Source organism: Cibotium barometz, chromosome 39, assembly GCF_041138505.1.
Source record: "Cibotium barometz isolate CiBa-2024 chromosome 39, ASM4113850v1, whole genome shotgun sequence".
Lineage (NCBI taxonomy): Eukaryota > Viridiplantae > Streptophyta > Polypodiopsida > Cyatheales > Cibotiaceae > Cibotium > Cibotium barometz.
In genome coordinates this window covers 48,482,952-48,508,393 of record NC_141084.1, presented here as the reverse complement: position 1 = coordinate 48,508,393, position 25,442 = coordinate 48,482,952, and the positions used below count along the sequence as shown (strand labels likewise).

The following is a 25,442-nucleotide window of genomic DNA, read 5'->3' as shown; positions in this document are numbered from 1 at the left end:
AAAGGCTTTTAGACCATCATAAGATGCACACCTCTATGGTGGGTAAAAACTTGCTCTGCCAATTCATGAGTCCTTTAATTGTTGTCATTTCTGAATACATGCCATATTTGAAAAGCATGAAAACAATTAAGAAGCTTTCTTACCTTAAAAAACTAGCCTTTCATTTCATCCTTATTGACCTTCCAAGTGCCATGTACCTATCTTACAATAAGCATGGCATCACCTTTTATAATTAGCCTCTTAACCTCTCTTTTTTGCACTCTTCAAGACCCAAATAGAGGCTAAAGTATTCAGCCTTGTTGTTGCTTTTCACCTGTATTTCCTAAGTGCCAAACCATAACTCTTGTCCATGTTTGTTAACAAAAACAAAACCCAACACCTTCTTTGCCAACACTTTTCCTAAAAGCTCCATCAAAAAACAAAATTCCATCTATATCTTGCAACTCCTCATGCATGCTAGGATTAGGGACATTTTTTTTAATGTGTTTAATGAGTTTAGGTTTAACCTAGACCTCTTAATAGGTGAGCATATCTACCATGTGAGCTCTCACACTATCCTCTTTGATGAAGCTCATGTCAAATTCTTGTAGAGTCATAATCCACTTTTGCACCTTTGGGTTATCACCTAGATATCTCATTACATGAGTTAGCAAGTTACAAGAGGTAAGTACCACAAAAGATCTATAATCAAATAAGATTTTAATCTCTTAGTGGCATACACAAGTGTCCATATTAGTAACTCAAACTCATGCCATGACTTCTCCATCTCACCCATTGTGTATGATTGCTTTGTGCCTTTCTGCATAAGCACTGCACCCACACCACTGCATGCTTTCCAACACTAAGTCTCAAATAAAATGGCTTGGGGGCATTATGATTGGAAGAGTAGAAAGCATATCTTTGAGATTCTCAAAGGCATCCTCTTCCACTTGACTCCACATAAATGGATCTTGTTGAGACTGGTCTTTTGCAAAGGATAAACATGTTCTTTAAGCATATAAAAAGATCTAGACAAATACCTAAGTTTTTGAACAAAACTCATAAGCTCCTTGACCTTGGACTCTCTATTTGTAGTAAGCTCTCCACTTTTGCAGGGCTATGCCATTTTCACTCACCTCATGACTCAAGAGTACAACTCGAGCTCTTGCTTACATTTAGTTAGATTGAGCTAGGCTCCATCTTCATCAAGTTATTTAAACACTGAGTCCAACCTTTCCAAATGTATCCACCTATCACTGTAAATGCAAAAATCATCCATCAAAATTCTAACAAAAGTTCCAAGGTAAGGAGCAATGATCTTGTCTACCCACTGAAAACTAGCATATGCATTGAGAAGCCTAAAAGGCATAACCTTATGTGACAAAATACTCCCCACCATGAAGTGATAAAACTCGTCTTCTTTTGATCTTCTGGGACTATCCTAATTTGAAAATAGCCACTAAACCCATCACAGACTAAGTATCTCTCATGCTCTGCCACCTAGTCCAATATCTCATCCTAGAAAGGAAGGGGATAATGATGCCCCCATCACAGACTAAGTATCTCTCATGCCCTACCACCTAGTCCAATATCTCATCCTAGAAAGGAAGGGGATAATTATGCCTCTAAGTAGTTGCATTGAGGGGTTTGTAATCCACACAAACTCTCCACTTGTAACCCATTTTAATCACAATGACTATAGGGAAAACCCATTTTGCATCATCAATAGGGTATATAAAACTAGCTTGCAATAACTTAGTGACTTCTATCTCTAAAACCTATTTTTGAATAGTCCCCAATCTTCTCAACTTTTAAGTTACCGGCTTTGCTCCCTCTTTCAACTTAATCTCATGAACCACACTGGAAGTACCTCTTATCTAGCTATAGTCCTTGGCAAAAAGCTTGGGATACCTGTCCAGTTTTTTGTTTTTCAAGCCGGGGTCAGAAATGAGCAAGCTCGTTCTTCTGAGACTCGAATAGAGAAACACTTTTATCATTAGCTTCATCATCTCCAGTCTCAAAGACGGTTTCACTACTTCCTTAGGGCATTTCCTCGAAAGACCCATGAGCTGGGATATCTGTCAAGAAATACTCCATACTGCTTTAGTTTCTCACTAGTTAGACCACTAGCAAAAAGCATTTCCACATTAGTTCAGCTTTTGGAATGTTGGTTGAGGATCCTATAGGATAAGCATCATAACTATCAAAGGAGGTCAAATCAGCTCCCACATCTGACTCCAACTTCCAGAATCTTGCCAGTCTTGAATTTATACCTTATCCTTTTCTACTTAGTTCAGCTTTTGGAATGTTGGGCTTCTCGCCTTGATCACAAGCTTGTTTAGTTGTGTGACTAGCTATTTGCATTCCACATAGGTCTGCTTCAAGCTCCAACAAGCTTTGATCCAATCTTGAATCATCATTAGTTTCGTCTGAGGATCCTGTAGGATAAGCATCATAACTATCAAAGGAGGTCAAATCAGCTTCCACATCTGACCCCAACTTCCAGAATCTTGCCAGTCTTCAATTTATACCTTATCCTTTTCTACTTAGGCCTATCAAAACAAACAAATCAATGCAACCTCTATACCAATCCCACCTAGACTTCATAGCAATTAACCAAGGCCTCCCCAAAATGATGGGGTATGCCCCAACCCTTGCTGGCATGACATGCATATCAATGACCACTCTTTGTCCAAGACATTTAACTCCATTCCCTCAATCACACCAAGACATTTCACCTTTGAACTACTGGCCATTTTTACACTAAAGATAGACTTGCCTATCACTTCCAAGCCAAGATCATGCATAGCTTCTTCAATCATGACACATACCTGGGGTCCACAGTCTTTATAAACTTTACTCACCTTCCTACCATGAATCCAAGCATAAAAAATAGGCAAAATGTCAGAAACCCTACTCAATTAAAGCACATTAGCCTTTGACACCTTAAACTGAACTCATCTAACACTTGCAAGTTTGTGCCATTGTCTTCTTATACTGGAGTTCAATTGTAAAAGCAAACCATAGGTGATATTAGCCTTTTTGTGCTTCACATCAATCAAAAGACTATAAGGGGATTCCCCCTCACCTAACTGGAAATCATTCATGCTTATATTTCTTCTTCTAGATCTAGCCTTTCCTTGCTTGCTAGATTATGGTTGATCCATGGTTTCCTTTCCCTTCTCTATCTTCTTCTTGGCTCTGGCTTCTTTACTTACATCTTCAAATTCATATCTCTGCATCCTTGTCCTCTTATTGATGGCTAACACATCAGCCTCATCTTCTTCTTCTTCTATGGCTTCGAGTACATGCACATTACCGAAAGGAGCTTGAGGCTGTGCTTGTCCTTGCATTGGCACCTAATTCCCATTATCTGCATCCCTATTACCAACATCTCTATTACCTTCTAGCCTTTGAATGATAGGATACACATCGCCTGGCTCTCTCCTTGGTTGAGGACATTGAGGAGCTATATGGCCCATCTCTCCACAATTGTAGCATTGGAAGTGCTCCATTCGATTCCTCTATAGCCTTTCTCCTTGTGGTCTCCTCACTTGGTTTCGAATAACTTGCATAGCAAGATTAAAATTTCCAATCTTATCGGTCAATCTTTGAATCTCTTGATGCAGACCATCTTGTCCTATATCTAGCTCCACAATCCTTGGAGCCTCTACACGAATCTCCCTATCTACATGCATGTCCACAAGCAAAGGTTCCACTATGTGCCCACATGTTCCATAGTCGTATTTAGCCTACATGCCAGTTTCTCTTTCCTTTTGAGCTAGCTCTTGTTTTCTCACCTTCTTCATCCACTACTTTGTGGCCAATCTAACTACCTCTGCATAGGTGTCAAGATCCTTAAGCTCCACCTTTTCCTTCATAACTCCGTGTAACAATCCTATAAATCTGCCTTTTTTCAAGAAGTATGGTGGCACTTGATTTTCTCCCAAAACCCTTAAAATCTTTCTCTAAACCCCTTCAAATCTACTTACAAAGGCTAGAATATCTTCCTCTTCCTCTTGATACACCTACTAAGCTAAGCTCTCTCCAAAAGTATTCTGGGTTATCAGCTTTCCCATACTTCCTTTTGAAAGCATTTCTCAGTCACTCCCAATCACCCTTATCCTCGTCTGCTAACACATCCTCATACCATTTCCTAATAGTTCCTTCCAAGAGTAACCCTACCATTCTTAACTTATAGGCATCATTATCCCTATTGTTACTAAGAGCTGCTAGCTCTATCCTTCTTAGAAATCTATCCACATCCTCTCCCTTCTCTCCTTTGAACAACTCATACCCTGCACCAGCCACCATAGGTCTTGAGTTGACCTGCAAGTGGCTTCCAACCTATTGATCTCAAATCTCTAACATAAATATTTTCTATTCCTGTGTGAGACTTGGCATGTAAACGAAAATGCCTCTATAACTAGCCAAGCTACACCGTAAGCCACAAGTGGAACCCCACTAGACAACCATCAACACTAGCACAATTCTCTCACCTCAATCTGAAAGTAACTTCCTTTGACATTCAATGATAACTATATAAGTGAAACCTTGTGGTGATGGGAGAAAGGAAGAGAGTTTTTATTTGCATTTGGTACCACACTGAAAACATACTAGTTGAATTGAACTTGACATTATTTATATTTCAAAGATACAATATCTAACAAGCCACACTGATGATTATAAGTGGATCAATTGAGGTCTTCTTCTTCACAAAATTCAGCATGCAGGATCTTCTTTAGTAAATGTGGGGAAAGGTGAAGGTTTCCCATCCATTTGGGGAGTACAAACCATTCATATTCAATTCTCAAAGAGCCAAGCACCTCCACAGTGAATCCAATGCAAACAATATTTTGGACATGTGGTTCAAGAACCAAATACAAAATCATGGTAGTCGTCTCGATCTCCAAACAAGCCAGCACGAGGAACAAGATGAAGTATGTGGTGTTTTTATTATCTTCTTACCAATCTCAAACCCACCCAAACTATACAATCAAAGTAGAACCTTTTTGAACTCACTCAAACTTGGGGGTGACATATGCCAACTCTCCAAGAAAACCAACTCACACTCCCCTTGACTTACTCACTTACAAGGGTACAATGATTTTATAAAGTGATAAAAAAGCTATACAATGATTGTGGTATATGGATTCTACATCTCATAAACTCTCTCAAAAAGAATTGATGATAACAAGACAACACCACATAATATCCACAACACAAGAAACAACAGACACAAATCTTGGGATCATACTTGTTGACTTGCCCTTAATGTGACATGGTTAGCATAATACTCTTCTTCACAACAAGTAGGTTTGGCTCTTTGGAGTGATAGAGTATAGGCAAAGGGAGTAAATCCTCTCTTAAATCATCACACAAATAAAAACTTGAGATAGGCCCACGTTCCTTTGATTGTTAAGCTGTCAAACTACCAACTTGGAAAGGCTTGTTATCTACCAACTTGGAAAGGCTTTAAACAAACCTTAGATAGCAACACCACTTTTTCTTTCAATTTTTGTTATATAGACGTTCTAAAGATCATCAAGATACCCAAAGAAGATTGGAAAAGTTGCCTTGTCTTCTTGATGCCCGTCGGTGCTCTGTTGCATTCTCACCCTTTCTCACATCCTCCTTTTCTCAACTAAAGCAAGCCTTGGTAATCCTCTAAGTTAGCATCTAAAACTATTGTTGCAGACTTCTTTGGTCCTCTGCCTTCTCATCCTCTCCTTTGGCTTCTTCTAGTTGGCCCACCATGACCACCCATCTCTCTTGCGCTCCCTCTTCTCTCGGCAGTAGAGTAAGAGAATGAAGACTTGCAGACGAGAGAGGTTCCAAGGCTATAATAAGAAGGATGATAGTAAGTGTAAACTGCATCCCAAGTTGAGTAAGAAAAGAAAGCATATGTGATGTCATCTTTTCCCAAGCTTACACAAAAGACTCAAACCATCGCTAGCACACGACAACCATGGTATATTTGTACAATAGGAAAATGATATGCAACAATATATAACAAATGCAAATCTCTATCTCAAGCTAATAAAAGCTAAATCACAAAACAATAAACAAGAACAACTCGACCTATTTGCAAGTGTAAACTGCATCCCAAGTTAAGTAAGAAAAGAAAGCATATGCTAATGTCATCTTTTCCCAAGCTTACACAAAAGACTCAAATGATCACTAGCACACTGACAACCATGGTATATTTGTACAATAGGAAAATGATATGCAACAATATATAACAAATGCAAATCTCTATCTCAAGCTAATAAAAGCTAAATCACAAAACAATAAATACTCTCACAAATGCACTCCTATCTTTTTGGGGTTGTAGAGATATCATTTGTATGGAGCACAAAAAACTTGTCACAATGTGAAAGTGACAAAAAAGTTGTCACAATGTGAAAGTGACAAAAGTGATACACTCACTTAATCAACAATCACAAATAATGAAGGGAAGTAGGATCCAAAGAAAATAGAAACAAAACCTCACTGAGAGGGGAACATGCCCCTCCCCCTTTCTAGGAATTTATTGAATCAAACCATGGAAACGAAAGTGCTTAAACCTTTACAATAGATGAGAAGTTCTCTCCAAATGAAGATGGAGTGCTCCAATTTATAGGTTTGAGGCTTCAATGTTCTAGAATGGAAAGAGTAAGCTCCAATAACAAGTGGCTACTTTAATTAACAAGTGTTAGCTAAATTTGTAGGGACACTTGTCTCATTCCTAGATTCCACATGTCTCATTCTAGATGCCATGTCAAGAGGTGATTCTTCAACCTTCTATGCTAAAAATATCCTAACTCGTAAAGAATTTGACAACAGTGCTTTAGTAAGTCTTGATCCTTGCAAAAATCTAGAGGTTTTGATGCGAACGGAACCTCCATCAAAATCTACCAAAAATAACAACTCTCCTAGATTCTAGGAGTTGCATGCTTTGGGTCCAAGAAGGCTTCGTTGTTGTAAAGATTCACCCGTTCATGGTTTCTTTAAAAAATTTGAGCATTTGGTTTTTTTGCCTTCAAAACTATGCATCACTTATCTGGGCGTTCTAGTCAACTTGACCACCCAAGTGCTAAATCCAGTCATCTGGGCATCTAGTCGATGAACCACCTGACTCAAAACTTAAAGCGTTCTAGCCAATGACCACCCATAAATAGAAATGATCATTCTAGCTTAATTAGCTACTCAAAAGATATACAAATCACAATTCATACTCCATGAGCTATCTGGTATTTACCAGCTCACATGTGGAATAGTTTTGAGCAAGACAATGATCAATTTGAAGAACAAAGTAGGAGGCTGGTTACATCCCTCACACTAAAAATTTGTCTTGGCCTTAAGACAATGAATGAAGTGCTTCTTCCAACTTCTTCATAAGCTGTGAGTATTTCAAGATAATCCTTGTAATACTCCTATGACATTCATTTAACGTCCATGTGAGAATAGTTTTGGAACTTCAAGAGAAAATTTTTGGTGATATTTCTTCCTAAACATGTGGAAGATAATATGTTCTGGTTGCAATATCTCTTCTTGTTCATCCACTTTCGGTGGTTCCTCCATAATAGGCTCCTCTAGAGGTGGTATTGCATAGGGTTTTAAAAGGTTAACATGGAAGGCATTATGAATCCTCTAATGATCTAGAAGTTGCAACCTGCAAATACCAAACATCTCTAATCTTTTTGTTGATGTGAAAAGATCCATAGTTTCTACTGGCTAATTTAGGTATTTGGTGCTCTTTTCCTAAGTTTGGTTTTATCAAACTTTAACCAAACCCAATCTCCTTCCTCAAAAGTAAGAGTTCTTATATGCTTATCAGCTACTTTCTTCTATTTGGCTTAAGACCTTTGTATTACTGTGTTGACTTGAGCAAAAGCTATATCCATATCCCGCACGAATTCATTCGCATCTGAATTTTTTTCTTTGGTTCTAAGTACAGGTAATAAGGGTGGCTTGCCATAAATGATCTTCAAATGGAGGTGTGTGTTGTATTATTGTAAGCATATTCTACTATTGGTGGTAGGTAGTTCTCCCATTGTACTTTGCTTTCATAACAATAACACTTCAACATATCCAAGATGGCGAGATTTGCTATCTCACTATGTCCATCTGTCTGGGGATGATAAGAAGAAGAAAAAGTTAGCTTCATACCCATGTTACTAAAGAGAGCCTCAAAAAGACTATTAGTTCCCAGATTTCTATCTCCCACAATGGATTATGACAATCCATGATGCTTAAAGATTTGTTGAATAAACAACTTAGCCATATGCTTTGCCTTGACAGTTTTCTTTATTGGAATAAAATGGGCCTGCTTGCTGAACCTATCAACAATGATGGTCCATATCCCATCATTTCCATTGGATGACTTTGGCAAATAAAATGATGGTCCATATTCCATCATTTCCATTGGCTGACTTTGGCAAATAAAAAATGAAATCTTAGCAATACTTTCGCAAGGCTGGTTGGGAATTAGCAGTGGCTGGTGCATAAGTCCAGTTGGTTTCTGTCGATCAAACTTGACCCTTTGATGAGAGATGAAGCATTCCCTAATACACTGCTCAAGATTTCTTCTCATACTTGGCCAAAAGAAATACATCTCCAAGGCCTGAGTTGTGGCTAAAATAACACAATGAGCCATGTAAGGAGGAGCATGACATTCCTCCATTACTTTAGACATGAAATCCTTTGTCACACATAACCTGTCTTACATTAACAGAAATTCATCAAACTCCCAGATGGTAAAGAATCGATGTAAAACAATCTTCAAACCTCTTTAAAGAATCAGTCCTCTTCATATCCAAACTAGAGAGGGACTCTTTAGGCTCAGACACTACATTTTAGAGTATTTTTTACAAAAAGCAAGTACAAGGAAACATACAATTTCATTGCTTTGGAAACTTGTATATGGGATATCATGGGAATAGAGTTTCCTTCAACTCCCACATTGAAAGATATATTCTTGCCCTTGAAAGGGAACCTAAATGTGCTTCGGTCCCAATTAATGTCTGGATCAACTCTTCTATGCCAAGGCATACCAAGTATAATATCACAATGGCTTAAATTTCCCATAACAAAATTCTCATGATCTACATACTCCCCTATCTCAATCCTAAGTTGCATCCCTTCAAAGGTAACACCTGATGTCTTTGGAGTGCCAAACCTCTTCTTAGGCAATTTGTGAGCTTTAATGATCCAAGGATGGATATAATGGTGAGTAACACTAGTATCAAAGTGGATAAGAGTAGGCTGATTGGCAACCTTGCCCCAAGCCATAAACAACTTCCTCTTCTCTGAAGGAGTATCATCCACTTGCAAGAGTTCTTCAAGGAGAGCATTCACGTCAGGTGATTTTTGTAATTGATTCTCCTTCTTTGGCTTGCTGGGGCATTGTCCAGTCATAGATCCTTTTTCTCGACAGTTGAAGCATTTTCCTTCCTTGGTATACTTTTCCAACTGTTGTTTTGATATGTCAACTTCCTTCTAGATGGCAAAGGTGGTTTGTCGCCATTCCTCGGCTGTTGCTCTTGTTGTTCTGACTTTTTTTGTCAAACACCTTGACCTTGTTCTTTTGGGACTCTTCTTTGGAAGATTTCCCAATTGTACAAGGCATATGCAATCCTTCTTCTTCTATGGCTGTATCTTGTGTGCTTCCACGGTTTCCGGTTTTTCTATCTTGATTGATTGCTTGTCGAAGCATTGGATGTAAGCCATAAATACACTTCCTCATCTCCATATTTAAGGGAATTTAATTGAGAGATGTTGTAGTAAACTTATTAATATAGGTTTCAACATTCTCCCCTTGGTTCTGCTTCCCATTCCTGCTACACATCAGCTTCAAAGGATGGAGGTAAAAACTTCTTATTAAACATCTCCTTGAAATCCTTCCATGTCTTTGGTTCTTTCTCTTTATGTGGACAATCTTGAGCCACCAATTCAAGGCAGCATCCTTCAAGTGCATTCTCGCCATCCTGATCTTGGACTTTTTTGAATAATTTTCACCACCAAAAGTAGCATTGAATTGCCTAATCAAAGAAACAACTTTCTCTCTTACCATAAAAACCATCAAACTTGACGCTCTTTTCTTTGGGCTTGAACTCCCACTTGGTAGCTACTTGTTGTAAAGTTACTTCATGAACCGCTTCTCCTTTCTCCCATAACAGCCTTAGGCGAATCAACCACCATGGAAATTTGTGGTTCTTTGGCTTTTTCCTTGTCCTTATGGATTTTTAGGACAAGATGAGGTGGCTTGGATATGGTGGGATTTCAAGGTTACAACTTGGTTACGTTCTTTGAGTGGGTGAAGTAAATTTCATGGTCTTTGACTTTTTTGAAGTAGTGACTCCTTTCGTGCTAAGATAGGCTTTCGCTGCTACAACACCATTAATCACAGCAGCGTTCTTAGTAAGAAAGTCTTCAACAAAGACTTTAGCTTCACCTCTAGCTTTAGCTGTTCTCTCTATCAAACCATGAATATCTGGATCTGCTTCAAGCTCTTTGTACCTTTGGATCTTCTCATAGTTTGAAGAAGACACCTTCAAAGAACGTCCAGAACCTCTAGATTATTGTTGAATACTCTTCTCCCCTTCTCTTGACATGGTAATTGGGCTGGCCAAAAAATTATGTCACCTTGGGAAAGTTAGGATACTTGTCTCATTCTAGATGCCACATGTCCCATTCTAGAGGCCACGTGTCTTGATTTAAGAGGTGATTCTTCCATAACCTTCCATGCTAAAAATATCCCAACTCGTAAAAAATTTGACAAAGGTGCTTTAGTAAGTCTTGATCCTTGCGAAAATCTAGAGGTTTTTATGCAAACAAAATTTCCATTAGAGTTTGCCAAAAATAGCAATTCTCCTAGATTCTAGGAGTTGCATGCTTTGGGTCCACGAAGGCTTCATTTGTAAAGATTCACTTGTTCATGGTTTGTTCAAAAGATTTGAGCATTTAGTTTCACCTTCGAAACCACTCATCACTCATCTGGATGTTCTAGTCAATTTGACCACTCGAGTGCTAAATCTAGTCATTTGGGTATCTGGTCTATGATCACCCGATTGAAAACTTTAGGCGTTCTGGCCAATGGCCACTCGTAAATAGAAATGAGAATTCTAACTTAATTAGCTACTCAAAAGATATACAAATCACAATTCATGCTCCATGAGCTATTTGGTAATTACTAACTCACATATGGAATAGTTTTGAGCAAGATAATGATCAAGTGAAGAACAAAGCAGGAAGTTGGTTACGTGGCTGGTGCTTGGTGCCAATCCAACAACCACAGCACCCACATCATCTTTCATTGCATTGTTTTCTTGAAGTTGTTCCCTGGTGCACTGTCTTGAATGCTGCTTTAAAAATAAAATAAAACACACAAACCTTAATTTCTAAGGTTTAAGATAGAGGTTGCTTATATCTTGGGACGCTCACAGCTTTGTCAGCACTATTTGTGCACATTACCAATTATGGTTATACACCTTGGTGCTCAATTGGATCCACTTGCAAAAGTTCCACTACTTGAGGGCCTAGGCATCATCCCATTTACTTTCTCTCCTTGTTGCGCCTCTTAAATTCATGAAACTATCTCTACCTTTTTGTATTATGTAATAATATATGGAAGTTTGATGTAACTTAAATTCACTATGGTACCTTGTTACTTCATTTTACAAAGCTACTAAATCAATTTGCTGAAGTTCAAACTACACAATCTCAGATTATACACAGCTAAACTTAATTCTCTGATTGCCCATTCTTGTTTTGCACTGTCCGGCCAAAAAAAACGACGGACACGTGGCTAAGCGGCCTTCAAAAATGCGTGAAGTCTTGTTTTCTGCCTGTAATATACGAAACATTTGGTCGGGTTGGAAGGAGTGATCTCTGCTCGTGTGCGAAGGTGCAGATTAGAGTGCCTGAGAGAGGTATCCTCTGTGCGATGTGGTTGAGATGTTCTTTTGTGGCCATATGTACACGTGTGTAGACGTGTACATAGAGCCATGCATTCGTGTGGGGGGATGACGGTGCTGATGATAAGATGAGTGGTTTAAAGTCTATAAGACCATGTTTGAGAGAGAGAGAGAGAGAGAGAGAGAGAGAGAGAGGGATGCAAAGAATTGTGTTTGAGGAAGGAGTAGCATGTGGAATTTTGTGGGCTTGAGGTGGTTCCAAGCTCTTTAGCGAATCAGCTTTTCTGCTTTCAGGCCAATGTCATCCCTCTCGGGGTTTTCTGCGGTAGCTGCCCCAGTGTGTCGTGCCGTGCAAAAGCGAGTGTTCTCGTCGAGACATCTGGTTCCAGCATTTAGCTCTCCTTATCATTCTCTTCCGGCCCCAGCCATCAGGATGCTGTATCACAAGCACACTCCAATGCGTCAAGTGACCATTCAGATCCCTCTTTTTTTCCCTCTGAAAGAAGACTCTTATTTCAACTTCAGCCTGCCGTGTTGTTGTTTCAAGACCCTTTGTTTGACAAGTTACATTTGGAAATGCCATGCACATCATGAATTTTATGCATTTGGCAGACAAGCGTAGAGCTCATCGGGATGACCTCCTCTCTATTTTGTCCCATGATCTCACTCTTTGTTTGGTCCCATGTTCTCATTTTTGTACATTGTCAGACGTGGAGTGCCTTGAGAACTCAGCCCCCTTGTTGAGCTATCGTGTCTAGTTCGTGCTTATGTTTTGCAATGTAAAGTTGAGATGTTGACTTCGTTGCCTTCTGATTGTGCCGTTGGGGAATGCAGGGGAAACATTATTGGAGATCTATTCATATCATGGCAAGTTCTTTGAAGGAGTCCCCAGCAAACAATCCAGGTCTTTGTGAGTCTACAGATGAGGAAACCAATGGCTACTTTTTGCAACAGACTGTGAGTTTATCCTAGTTATGTCTTTGCTGCAAAGTTTTATGGTATCTGTATAAATTGTTAGATGTTTTTGCAGACCTTTTGATTCTTCCTGCCATAATACTCAAGTGTAGTTAGAGGAAAGAGCACCATGAATGGGGTGCATTGACTTCGGTTGGAAGAATGTCCTAGCACTATGCACCAGTGACATGGATTCGGTTCCGATGGGATTAGACTGGACCCATCAAAGGTTCAGGAGATCTTAGATTGGGACATTCCTAAGACCGCCCAAGAAATCCGTTCATTCGTAGGTCTTTGTCAGGCCTATAGTACCCATGTCCATCAGTTTTCCAACCTTGCAGCATCTCTTACCGACTTGCTCAAGGGGGTGAAGACTCGCAAGCAGAAAGTCTCAGTTACAGGTAAGGCACTTGATGCATTCCGTGCACTCCAGAAAGCTGCCTCAGAAGCACCTGTATTAAAGTTAGCATCATGGGACGAACCTTTCGAGGTCATCACCGATGCCAGCAATGTAGCCATAGGTGCAGTCCTCCAGTAGGACAATAGACCCGTGGCACATTACAGCAGAAAGTTGGATGTCGCCGAAAAGAATTATTCGGTATATGACAAAGAGCTTTTGGGTGTGATCACAGCGCTCAAACATTGGAAGCCTTTTCTTTATGGACAGGCTTTCACAGTAAAAACAGACCACCAAGCACTTAGTGGCTTCAGACTATGCCAAGTGCCCAGTGGAGTGATCGACAGGCCAGGTGGAGTCAAATCTTCCAACAGTTTGGAGGTATGATTGAATATATCCCTGGTAAGCATAACCCAGTAGCAGATGCTCTCAGTCGAAAGTCTAGCACATCCAGGCAGTCCAAGAAGCTATCATTCTCGAAATCACGGGGAAGGACTTGGATAGTATGAAAGACCAATATGTTGACTCCCCTGAGTTTGGTACTCGGTATAGTTTGGCCCTCACTTCTGAGCCTGGCCACTATTCAGTACAGAACGGTTGGTTGTTCTACAAGAACTGTCTCTGTGTTACTCGGGAAAAGCGTTCTGCTCTTCTCCACGATGCCCATGACTCCTTAGTTGGAGGACATAGGGGTATCAACAGTACCCTCGAGAAATTAGAACAGTCCTTTTATTAGCCAAAGATGAGGCATGATGTCTATGCACATGTACAAGCCTGTAAGATTTGTCAAAAAGTCAAGGTTCCCCATACAAAGAAGGCAGGTTTACTTCAACCTTTGCCTATCCCCGACGGACCTTTCATCGACATATCTATGGACTTTGTAGGGCCTCTACCAGCATCCACTGGATCCCGTAACACTCAGTGTTTTACCATTGTGGATCGCTTTAGTAAGTTCTGCATGCTCATCCCATGCAAGCATACGGCCACAGCCGAGGACGTAGCCCGTCTGTTTCTCAAGCATTGGTATCCAATTTGTGGTTTGCCTAGCACCATAACATCAGACAGAGATTCCAAGTTTACCTTGCATTTCTGGAGGGCATTATTTGAAAACTTTGGAACTAAGTTGCAGTTGTCTAGTGCATTCCATCCCCAGACAGATGGCCAGACAGAAATTTATAATCAGTTGGCCTTTGATGTCCTCAAGTCATACTGTCATGACCAGCAGTCCAAATGGGAGCACTATCTTCCGTTGGTCCAAGCTATCTTGAATGACACTCATTCATCCCGTGTCGGACGGACTCCATATGAAGCAGCCTTTGGTTGCCGTTTTTCTTCTCTTTTGACGAGAATGGTGTCTCCATCTTTAGAGGCTAATAAAACCACGGAAGCATTTTCCGAGATCATTGAGTCAGTCAAGGACCGCTTGACCAAAGCTCAGGAAGCATATAGCAGACAGGCAAATAAGTCTAGACGAGATGTCCACTTCAAGGAAAGGGATTGGGTCTATTTGTGTATCATGAAGCAGAGATTGAAACAAGTGGGCAAACGTTGTCCTAAGCTTTCATTCCGTAGTTTTGGCCCTTTTCCAATAGTTAAGAAGATAAGTGATGTCTCAATGAAGTTAAAGTTGCCCACCAGTTGGACAATGCATGATGTTTTCCATGTTTCTTGGCTAAAACCATATGTTGGTCCAGAAGTGTTTGATGTTTCAGATGAACAGCAGCCAGACGTGGTAGACGAGGCAGAAGTGATTGAGCCTGAGCAGATCCTTCTTCATCGATGGAAGCATGGTTCCGGTCGACGGATTCGTCAGTTCTATACGAAATTCCGAGATCGAGGTACCCACGAAGCCGTATGGCTCGACGAGGAGTTCTTCCAGGAGTATCCCTAGTTATTGGCGGACTACTTGGAAGCCATGAACCTGCCGCCCGCCAAGCTAATCAGGAGGGAATGTCACATGCACTCTGCACTCAGTGCATGGTGACAAGATGGCTCATCATCAGAAGTGCAACAGTTGTACAGTTTTAGAACCCAATAGGATGATAATTGTCGTACGCCGTGACCCCATTGTACATCCTCAGTCCAGGATAAGTCAGGCACGAGCTACGTAGGTCATTCCTCAGCCTTAGTGGGTCAGTCAGTCAGTCAAGTCCCTTAACCCACTTGGAGAGAATCATTCATGCATGTAGAGTCAGTAGAAGCCTTAGGGTTTGCATCAGAAAGCACTCTGCATCCTGCTACACTATTTGGGCTATACATCGATGAGGTGGCTGACTTCATTGGTCACGGTGGTGGGGACGGGGTAGGCATCCCAGGTACCACAGTCCACATTATGCTATATGCAGATGATATTATTCTAGTCTCTGAGTCGCGGATGGGACTACAGCACCATCTCCATGCACTCGATGACTTCTGCACATAGAGGGGGCTTACAGTGAACCTTGGGAAAACCAAGGCCATGATTTTCCACACCTCAAGGCCGGTTCGACGACAGGCCATCTTCACACTAGCAGGAGGACAGGTAGAGGTGGTAGACTCATATGTGTACCTGGGGATTACATTTACGACTCCGCCAGGAAGATTTACTATGGCACATGCAGCCAGGGATAGACTCACACGAGGGTATGCAGCTTTGGCCATGCTAGAGAGACAGAGTCACCAGGCACACTTCCAGGAGCCCCGCACGAAGGGGTGGTTGTTTGACACACTAGTCACCCCTGCTTTGATGTATGTTGCAGCAATATGGGCACCTCGGCTCGCCACCTCCACATGATCTCAGATAGAGAGGCCTCAGATTCTCATGCTCTCACGGATGATCCGCAGCAAACCCTCCGTCCCACATGAGGATCAGAGATATGCCATCAGGTGGTAGGGCAGGATTCCTGTGGCTGTGGTATGGGCGGCTGCTGAGGGATATGGTAGAGGCTCTTTGCATATGTGTGTCATGTGTGTGGGTCCTCAATCGGGGTACGAGGGCAAGGCTCTCTCATCCTGCGCCATGCAGTGGCTGCATCTCTGCTCATGAGTAGGTGGTATATATCCCAGTACTGTGCCTCCTCATATGCACGCCTCTTACGACATGTGAGGATCCTCATTTGTTAGCTCGCCTGTCTCTGTGTAATGGTCCCTAGTGCTCTCTGGGCACGGAGGTGTCTATATAGCTCTCTGCATTCATCATTATACCACCGATTCTGGGGCATGCTCCCAGATCTATCTGTGTGTGCAATGTGTGTATGATGGGGGAATCTGTGGGTGGCGGCCGTATGTAGTAGAGATGACAGCTGGTTGGTGAGTGTGTCTAGAGGTGGCAGGGGATCCATCTGGAATAGCCCGTCATATACATGATGCTCATATATGTCTGCCAAGTCATGGGTGAAGTAGAAAGTTGTATGCGATGCCTGTGTGGTTTGTGTGGGTGCTGGTGTGGAGCTCGCTAGTGACAGTAAGAGGTACGTGTGATCTGCACCAATAGGACAGGGGGGGATGGTGAAAGATGTCACTGCCTGTGTGGTCTCCATGGACCCCATGATGTAGTCCACTGTGCTACCCCCCCCTTGATCGTGGAAAGCATGTCAGTGCTCCTGAATCCTACCACTGTCTCATCCCGTTATAAATAATGAGATGGTGTCGCGCTCCGAGCTCAAGTAAGTGATGACCATATTTGGTGTTATCCGGCCCCATGTCCTCTGACACCCTGCAAGCTCCCGTGTCCTCCACCTCTAGTGTGTGCATCACCTCGGGGTGCTTGAAATCATAAGTGTCGCACTGTCGGCTCTGTGTCCGTGCATTGAAGTCCCCCATAAGGAGGACTTCCCCCAGGTTGGAGTAGTGTATGATCTCATCTGAAAGGGCTGCATATGGTGACTCTCCCAACGGCCCTGTGTCCTCCTCCTTGCCTCTACTCTCATCCTCTGCTGTCATGGCATACCATATGATCTGGTGTACTCCACTGATTCACCTCTAAAAGTGAACTGATGGTCGGATCTAGTCACCTAGGCCTGTGCGGTATTGAAGACCATAATCTTAGTCTTCCCAAGGTTCATTGTGAGGTCTCTATCTGCACAAAATGACTGCAAAGCATCCAAATGCTGTTGCAAACCCTCAGGGGAGTCTGCAATAAGTACAATGTCATTGGCATATAGCAGTATGGGTATCCAAACCCCTGCCATACTGGCCCCTTGCCCCCCCATCCTGGCAATGTAGTTGGATATCTCATCAATGTAAAGTCCAAAAAGGGTGGGTGACAGTGGGCATCCCTGCTTCACCCCAATGGTGCTAGTCACTGTATCCGACATGCCTCCGGGAGTCCGTACTCTGCCTATCACCGCCTCATATAATGCATAAATGCCCCATTGGATCTCCTCGGGAACACTGAGTTTGGCATGTGGCATCGTGTCAAAGGCTTTGCGGAAGTCCACAAAGCAGCAATATATCCTCTTCCCCCGTGCTCGTCCCTCCTCAATGAGAGCCCTGAGAGTAAATATGTGATCCAAAGTCGTGAAACCTCGTCTGAAACCTGCCTGCCCAGGTGCTCTGAGTCCATGTGTCTCAGCCCATCTACTCAGCTCTCGATCCAAAATAGATCCGAATATCTTGGCCAAGCAATGGTCAATCATGATGGTCCTGTAGTTCCCTGGTATCATGGGGTCACCACTCTTAAATAGAGGTACAATAGTATGTGCCGATCAACTGTCTGGGAAACCTTCGCAAATGGCCCTGTTAAACATGTGTACTAGCAGTGGTGCCAATACATCTTTGGCATGTGAAAAATGCGCTGCTACCAGACCATCCTGGTCTTGGGCTCTTCCATTACGTAGTCTGTCAATAGCATCCAAAACCATCCAAATGGTGACAAAAGTACTATGATCCGGGCGAGTCGCTGACAGATGAGGGATGGGGGGCTGCCCTGGTACTTCATATAAAGTTCTTGCATATTCATGCCATGCCTCAGGTGCTGTGATAGGTGTGGGTGGCTGTCGCTCATGGAACATCTTCTACGCCCTCTTGCTGTCCTGCCCCAAAAGTAGTTGGTATATCTCCATCTCCGAGAGAGAAAGATATATTAAGCGTCTACTAAAGACCCAATGGGCCTATGAGACCAAAGTGATACAATAATGTCCATGGCATATCTCATCATGGAATGGAAAATAAAACAGAAAGAAAACATAAACATAGCTATCTCACTGGGGTGATAGAGAGAGAGAGCTGTTTTAGGGTTTCAAATTACTGTTTTTTGTTGTTTTAGGGTTTCAAATTGTTGTCTGCTGCAGTTTTAGGGTTTTGAATTGCTGATTTCTGCTGTTTGTGTTTCGAATTGCTGTCTGCCACTGTTTTAGGGTTTCGAATTGCTGTTTTCTGCTGTTATAGGGTTTCACATCCATCCTATGATTGAAGAACACACTGACCCTTTGAACGGTGTTGTCATTGCAATTTCGCCCCCTTCGCCAACTTACCAAATTGAAAAATTTTAGTTTTGGAAATAATTCCTGCTGGTGAATCCTTTGTGGGTGCAGATGTACCGGATCAAAGATCCAAAGGTCAGCTTAGATTTCTACTCTCGGGTATTGGGCATGAAGTAAGAAAGCACCTTCATCAAAGAGATGGTTGTGCAAGTGTTTGTACTTTGGAATTAGGAACACTATCTTACAGTTAAGAGTCTTCTCTTAAGTAATCTGTTTTCAAACAAGCCATCTACTCTCTTGATCTTGTAGGTTGCTGAAGCGATTTGATTTTCCTGAAATGAAGTTCAGCCTGTATTTTATGGGATATGAGGTGAGTTTTATAGGTCAAGTGACTCCTATTTGATCCCCTTTAGCTATTTGATACACACACACACACACACACACACACACACACACACATACATATACATATATGTGTGTGTGTGTGTGTGTGTGTGTGTGTGTGTACATACATATATATACACATATACATATACGTATGTATATATACATACATATAAATATATATATATATATATACAGACGTATATGTATATTACGTTGTCGTGACGTGGGCGGTGTCGCTGGGAAAGCGCGAGGCTTCTGGCTGTGAGAGTAAGTGGTTGAACTTCAAGGGGCATCACTAGCAAAAGCTAGAACCATCAAAGATCGAGTACCCAACTATACATGTGCATCCTCAAAGCCAATATTGGACACATGATACATATAATAAACTGACATTAACATGGCTTGTTTCATCTCATATGGCTTTGCATTGCAGAAAGTCACCTTGTGGTATTCACATGAAGATATACATGGCCATCATGGAGCATCAGAGGCTCAACATCAAACAAACTATAAAATCAAAGCAAACAAAGACACCTCATATACATGACCAAACCAACCATCTTATGGTTCCCTTTGTTGATGGCTGATTCCTCTGTCCAGAGTAGTATCCCTATAGCACCATGCACATCAGCTGCCCATGCATACCTAATGCCTTCATTCCCCTCACACCCACTGTGATCCTTTTGTGGCTGCCCTGTCTTCTACAGCGGCTGCTTTTTCCAGGAACCCCACACACAACACAAGGCGGCTCCTCTTTACTTCTGCAGCAAGCATAACTGCAAATAATCACAAGGATTGCTGCAAAGGCTGCTATACCAGTTCCAATACCAACCTGAGCACCTGCACTTAGCTGAGTCTCTGCTATGATTCCAGGAGGAGAATAAGGGCCAAAAGGCAAGTATTCATATGGCCCAACACTTGGGAAAAGGATTGCCTTGCTGATGAGTGAAAATGCGAGGAGAAAAACATCTGCACCCCTGTAGCTGAGAGGGCGCAACCTGTTGTAGTCCTCTTGACCTGCGGTATCCCACAGCCCAAGGTTGACTGTGTTGCCGTCTACCACTACATTGGCACTGAAGTTATCAAACACAGTAGGCACATAATCAGTTGGGAAGCTGTTGCTGGTGTAGGAGATGAGCATACAGGTCTTGCCAACAGCACCATCTCCGACCGTGACACACTTGATGAATCTCGATGTACTCATGATGTGGGCACAATTTCACCCCTTTCCTGAGAGCATAGCAAAAGCCTTCTCTCTCTCTCTCTCTCTCCGGTGTCGCTTTACCTTCTTTCCCTTCTTCCTCTTTCCTCCTTTCTCTCTCAAATTTTGTTGGGCGTGTAAGCTTTCCTTTTGTACCCCGCTTTCCCTCTGATTGATTTTGGCTTTCTTGCCTGCAAGGGTGTTGATTCTCTTTGCTTAGCTGTGCATAGGTAGTTGCATGTTTTGTTGAGTGAGATTCACAAATGGGGGGAATACGAGGGGGCGAGGGCGACGATGCTTCCAGGCAGGGCAGCTCTCTCGCTCGCTCGCCCCCTTCCTCACTATCCTCTGCTCGACGGCTCCTCCTCTCCATAAGGCGGCTTCGCCAACCTTCCAGGGACTCCAGCTGCAGTCCTCTACGTGGCTACTACCTCGTTGGCCACGTTTTTCATTGTTTTATTTATTTTATTTATTTGAAAAATGGCCACTATATTATTTCCTTTCACACCAAGTCCAAGGTATATGGCCCTTCATTACTTTTTTCTGCCCTTCCTTCCATACACACTTCAATAAAGCTTCAAGTGCCCGTTCTTTCTTTGACGCGCGCCCACACATTCGATGCCAAGTAGCTGATATCATCTGCAGCCAACCACGTTCCGGACAGGCCTGCAACAAGCCCAGATTCCACATAAGTTGTGCCATGAACATGCTTTCACTGCATAGACGTGCCACAGCACGACATCGACCCCCTCTAAACCTGCACATCCTCCGGTATGTGCCACCAAGTTGCTATATAGGCTGGTGCCTTACGCTCAGGGTAGTCCATAAGACCACATCTCGCTCTGACAGTTTAACAAACGACACCCATGCATCCTCCACACTTGCACACTTGCCGTACATGGTAACAATAGCTGTCACCACTGCAAGCATATAGTCAAACCCAACAGCAACAATATGGGCATGCAGCTCCTGGCCTTCCTCAAGTGATCCTTTGCTTGCACATGCCAAAAGAAAGTTTATATAGGTGGTCCTGTCTCTTTTAGGCATTTTATCAAGTATACTTTGAGCATGTTTTAGCCTGCCCCAGTTTCCGTACATGTTCACAAGGGCATTTCCCACAGCAATATCTAAATAAAGTCCTCTGCCAAAAATACTAGCATGCAATCACTCACCGTTACCTTGAACAGCCTGGCTGCCACATATCTCAAAAATGCTGACGAGTGTGATACTGTTCGGCAGTACTCCCTCTTGCTGCATTTGCTCAAAGATTTGGAGACTGCTACTATCTTTGCCATGCTGGGCATAGGCTGCAATGATGACATTCCATGAAACAACATCACGATCGCGTAAACTGCAGAACATTCTCCATGAGCCCTCCAGATTGCCACATTTTTCGTACATATTGACAAGGGCATTCCCCACCACGGTATCTGAATCAAATTCACGCGCTGAGAGGAGAGCATGAAATCTCTTGCCTTCTGCTAGAGCCCCCTCATCAGCACATGCAGATAGAGTGCTACAGAAAGTGAACTTATCCGAGACTAAATCCTCCTGCCACATTCTGCGAAAAAGCTGAAGGGCGGCCTTACTCTCACCATTCTGCACATATGCTGCAACCATGGCATTCCAGCATACCCTATCCCTCTCGTGTATCTCATCAAACATCCTCCATGCTTTGTTCAATACACCACATTTTCCATACATGTTCATGAGGGCAGTCCCCACCACAGTGTCTTTTTTGTACTCACTAAACAAAACATGCACATGGATCCGCTTGCCTTCACTTAGGGCCTCCATGCCACTACATGCATCGAGAATGCTGATGAATGTAACATCACTCGGCAATGTTCCTTCCCATAGCATTCTACAGTAAAGCTCCAAAGCATCTACAATGAACCCATGCTCAATATAGAGAGCAATCATTGTATTCCAGAAGATGGCATCTTGTTTTTGCATTTGAACAAACACTCTCCGTGCATCTTCCACGCTGCCACAAGCTTTTAAGCTGAACGTATATGTAACAGCATCTGGAGGGACACCATCAAGTTGCATTTGCTGAACACAGCTTAATGCTTCCTTACCAAGCCCATGTTCAGCATATCCTGCAATTAAAGCATTTCATGAAATTGTATTTCGAGCCGGAAGCTCATCAAGCACTTTATGTGCTTCAGCCAGCCAGCCACACTTTGCATACATATCTACCAAAGCACTGCCCACAAAAAGGATCTCTTTCCCATCCCTTCATGCAGATCTCAATATGGATTTCACAGCCATCCTTTATGGCTGCCAAACTGCCGCAAGCTTTCAAGATGCAAAGACATGTAGCAGTGTCTGGACAAAAACCCTCTGCTTGCATCTGTTGAAAACAGGCCAATGCTTTTTGACTGAACTGGTGGTCAACATATCCTGTGATCAGTGCATTCCACGAGACTGAAGTCCGAATCGATAGCCTGTTGAAGACCTCCTGTGCTTCTACAAGTGAGCCACATTTTGAGTACATATCCACCAAAGAATTTCCAATGAAAGAATCACCCTCAAATCCCTTCTTAACAATATGAGCATGCATCCCCTGCCCCTTGTGTATCGATGCAATGCAGGCACAAGCTTTCAGGCCACAAACTAAGGTGACAGGATCTGGAGACATATCCTCAAGCTGCATCTCTCCCAAACAACTCAGTACTTTCTCACCATGCCCATGCTCAGCATACCCAGCAATAAGTGCAGTCCATGCAACAACATCCCGAATCAACATCTTGCCAAAGACTTCTTCTACCTCTGAAATCAAACCAAATTTGGTGTACATGCCAACCAAACTGTTGCCAACAGAAAGACCTCTTTCCAATCCCTTTTGCACAATCTCACTGTGTATTTCTTGGCCCTTACCTAAGGTCCCATGAACATTCAATTCTACAGCATTCTGCATTGGCATTCCATTTAATCAGGATGACGCTTGGGAAATCCATATCCTTTTGATGTTTTGGGCTTTCTCTATGTCAAACCATTCATCCAGATCATCATTGCATACATTTAGCTCTGCTTTTCAAAGAGTTTCTTTCAGATATCCTGACAATCAGAGTACCAAGAAGTGTCCACCTTTCCGGCATTCATGAGTTCTTGAGCATTCTATCTGTTTTGCAACTTGTAAGGAAGACCTCAAGTCAATACAAGCTCCTCACCTTCCTCAGCTATCAGAAAGGTCGAGTGTCGTAAGCCCTTGAAGTGGCAAGAATGGATCAAGTCATTGCAAGCTCCTCTCCTTCCTCAGCTGTCGAGAAGGATGAGTGTCACAAGCCCTTGTTGCCATTCTACAGTTCTAAGAGAGAACTACAAGTCTATACAAGCTCCTTGCCACTCCCTTCTCCTGAGGTGAACAAGTGTCATAAGCCCTTGTAATCCTTCTTCTTCCCTAATAGTTTTATTATGGAAGACTACAAGTCCTATAAGCTCCTGGCTCTCTCTTTTCGAGAAATGCATCAGTGTCATAGGCCCCTATAGCCTTCTTTGCTTTGTCTGCCATTATTTTTACCTCCTTTGCATCCTTGTCATGCTTTAGAAGTTCTCCAAGCAGCTAAGATATAGCATCATTATAGTATATTTCCTTCATTTTTTTGTACCTGCCTTTCAGAAAGCCCTGATTGTGTATCTATTTGCTCTAATTTTCCTCAAGCATCATCTTGATTTGTATGTCATCTTGCATGTATCCATACATTCCAGATATCATATCGTTTTTCATCCAGCATTCAAATCAGATAACATTACCTTTGTTTTCCCATTTCTCCCAGCCTTCTTTCGACTGCCTGTTGCTGTTGCATGTAGAGCACAAACGCCAGAAACATCTGCATGGTGTTGACGTCCGGACGAAATCCTTACTGCTCCTGTTGATCACCCATGATTCCCCTTCTACTCTCACCCCAGCTGTTTCACGTCGGGTTCACCAAAGATGTCGTGACGTGGGCGGTGTCGCTGGGAAAGCGCGAGGCTTCTGGCTGTGAGAGTAAGTGGTTGAACTTCAAGGGGCATCACTAGCAAAAGCTAGAACCATCAAAGATCGAGTACCCAACTATACATGTGCATCCTCAAAGCCAATATTGGACACATGATACATATAATAAACTGACATTAACATGGCTTGTTTCATCTCATATGGCTTTGCATTGCAGAAAGTCACCTTGTGGTATTCACATGAAGATATACATGGCCATCATGGAGCATCAGAGGCTCAACATCAAACAAACTATAAAATCAAAGCAAACAAAGACACCTCATATACATGACCAAACCAACCATCTTATGGTTCCCTTTGTTGACGGCTGATTCCTCTGTCCAGAGTAGTATCCCTATAGCACCATGCACATCAGCTGCCCATGCATACCTAATGCCTTCATTCCCCTCACACCCACTGTGATCCTTTTGTGGCTGCCCTGTCTTCTACAGCGGCTGCTTTTTCCAGGAACCCCACACACAACACAAGGCGGCTCCTCTTTACTTCTGCAGCAAGCATAACTGCAAATAATCACAAGGATTGCTGCAAAGGCTGCTATACCAGTTCCAATACCAACCTGAGCACCTGCACTTAGCTGAGTCTCTGCTATGATTCCAGGAGGAGAATAAGGGCCAAAAGGCAAGTATTCATATGGCCCAACACTTGGGAAAAGGATTGCCTTGCTGATGAGTGAAAATGCGAGGAGAAAAACATCTGCACCCCTGTAGCTGAGAGGGCGCAACCTGTTGTAGTCCTCTTGACCTGCGGTATCCCACAGCCCAAGGTTGACTGTGTTGCCGTCTACCACTACATTGGCACTGAAGTTATCAAACACAGTAGGCACATAATCAGTTGGGAAGCTGTTGCTGGTGTAGGAGATGAGCATACAGGTCTTGCCAACAGCACCATCTCCGACCGTGACACACTTGATGAATCTCGATGTACTCATGATGTGGGCACAATTTCACCCCTTTCCTGAGAGCATAGCAAAAGCCTTCTCTCTCTCTCTCTCTCTCCGGTGTCGCTTTACCTTCTTTCCCTTCTTCCTCTTTCCTCCTTTCTCTCTCAAATTTTGTTGGGCGTGTAAGCTTTCCTTTTGTACCCCGCTTTCCCTCTGATTGATTTTGGCTTTCTCGCCTGCAAGGGTGTTGATTCTCTTTGCTTAGCTGTGCATAGGTAGTTGCATGTTTTGTTGAGTGAGATTCACAAATGGGGGGAATACGAGGGGGCGAGGGCGACGATG

The 25,442-nt window shown here is 42.7% G+C and overlaps 3 protein-coding genes across 5 annotated transcripts in view; 1 reads left to right on the top strand and 2 right to left on the bottom strand.

The window, feature by feature from the left end:
* Positions 1-11,795: 11,795 nt before the first annotated feature.
* The window catches only part of LOC147616183 (lactoylglutathione lyase family protein / glyoxalase I family protein), a 52,403-nt gene continuing 38,756 nt past the window's right edge, over positions 11,796-25,442 (top strand). The window contains exons 1-5 of one of the 3 annotated variants that reach the window (XM_086778835.1): positions 11,797-11,891; positions 12,171-12,342; positions 12,711-12,833; positions 18,741-18,802; positions 18,939-18,999. In XM_086778835.1, coding sequence (XP_086634961.1) covers positions 12,175-12,342; positions 12,711-12,833; positions 18,741-18,802; positions 18,939-18,999 — 414 coding nt within the window. In that variant the 5' untranslated portion in view covers positions 11,797-11,891; positions 12,171-12,174. Of the gene's footprint in view, positions 11,892-12,044; positions 12,343-12,710; positions 12,834-18,740; positions 18,803-18,938; positions 19,000-25,442 lie in introns of those variants that run through there. The other 2 variants (XM_086778836.1, XM_086778834.1) reach the window with 2 other exon arrangements.
* Positions 19,627-20,418, bottom strand: LOC147616185 (uncharacterized). Its single transcript, XM_086778864.1, has one exon. It carries the CDS (start codon positions 20,218-20,220, stop codon positions 19,627-19,629), a length of 594 nt encoding a protein of 197 aa, XP_086634990.1. The 5' UTR covers positions 20,221-20,418.
* Positions 24,506-25,442, bottom strand: part of LOC147616184 (uncharacterized) — a 980-nt gene continuing 43 nt past the window's right edge. Inside the window, exon 1 of the mRNA XM_086778101.1 lies at positions 24,506-25,442. This exon is cut by the window's right edge and continues 43 nt beyond it. Coding sequence (XP_086634227.1) covers positions 24,555-25,148 — 594 coding nt within the window. The 5' untranslated portion in view covers positions 25,149-25,442 and the 3' untranslated portion in view covers positions 24,506-24,554.

Coding starts and splice junctions, on each gene's coding strand:
- LOC147616185 (XM_086778864.1), bottom strand. CDS start 20,220: ATGAGTACATCGAGATTCATCAAGTGTGTCACGGTCGGAGATGGTGCT.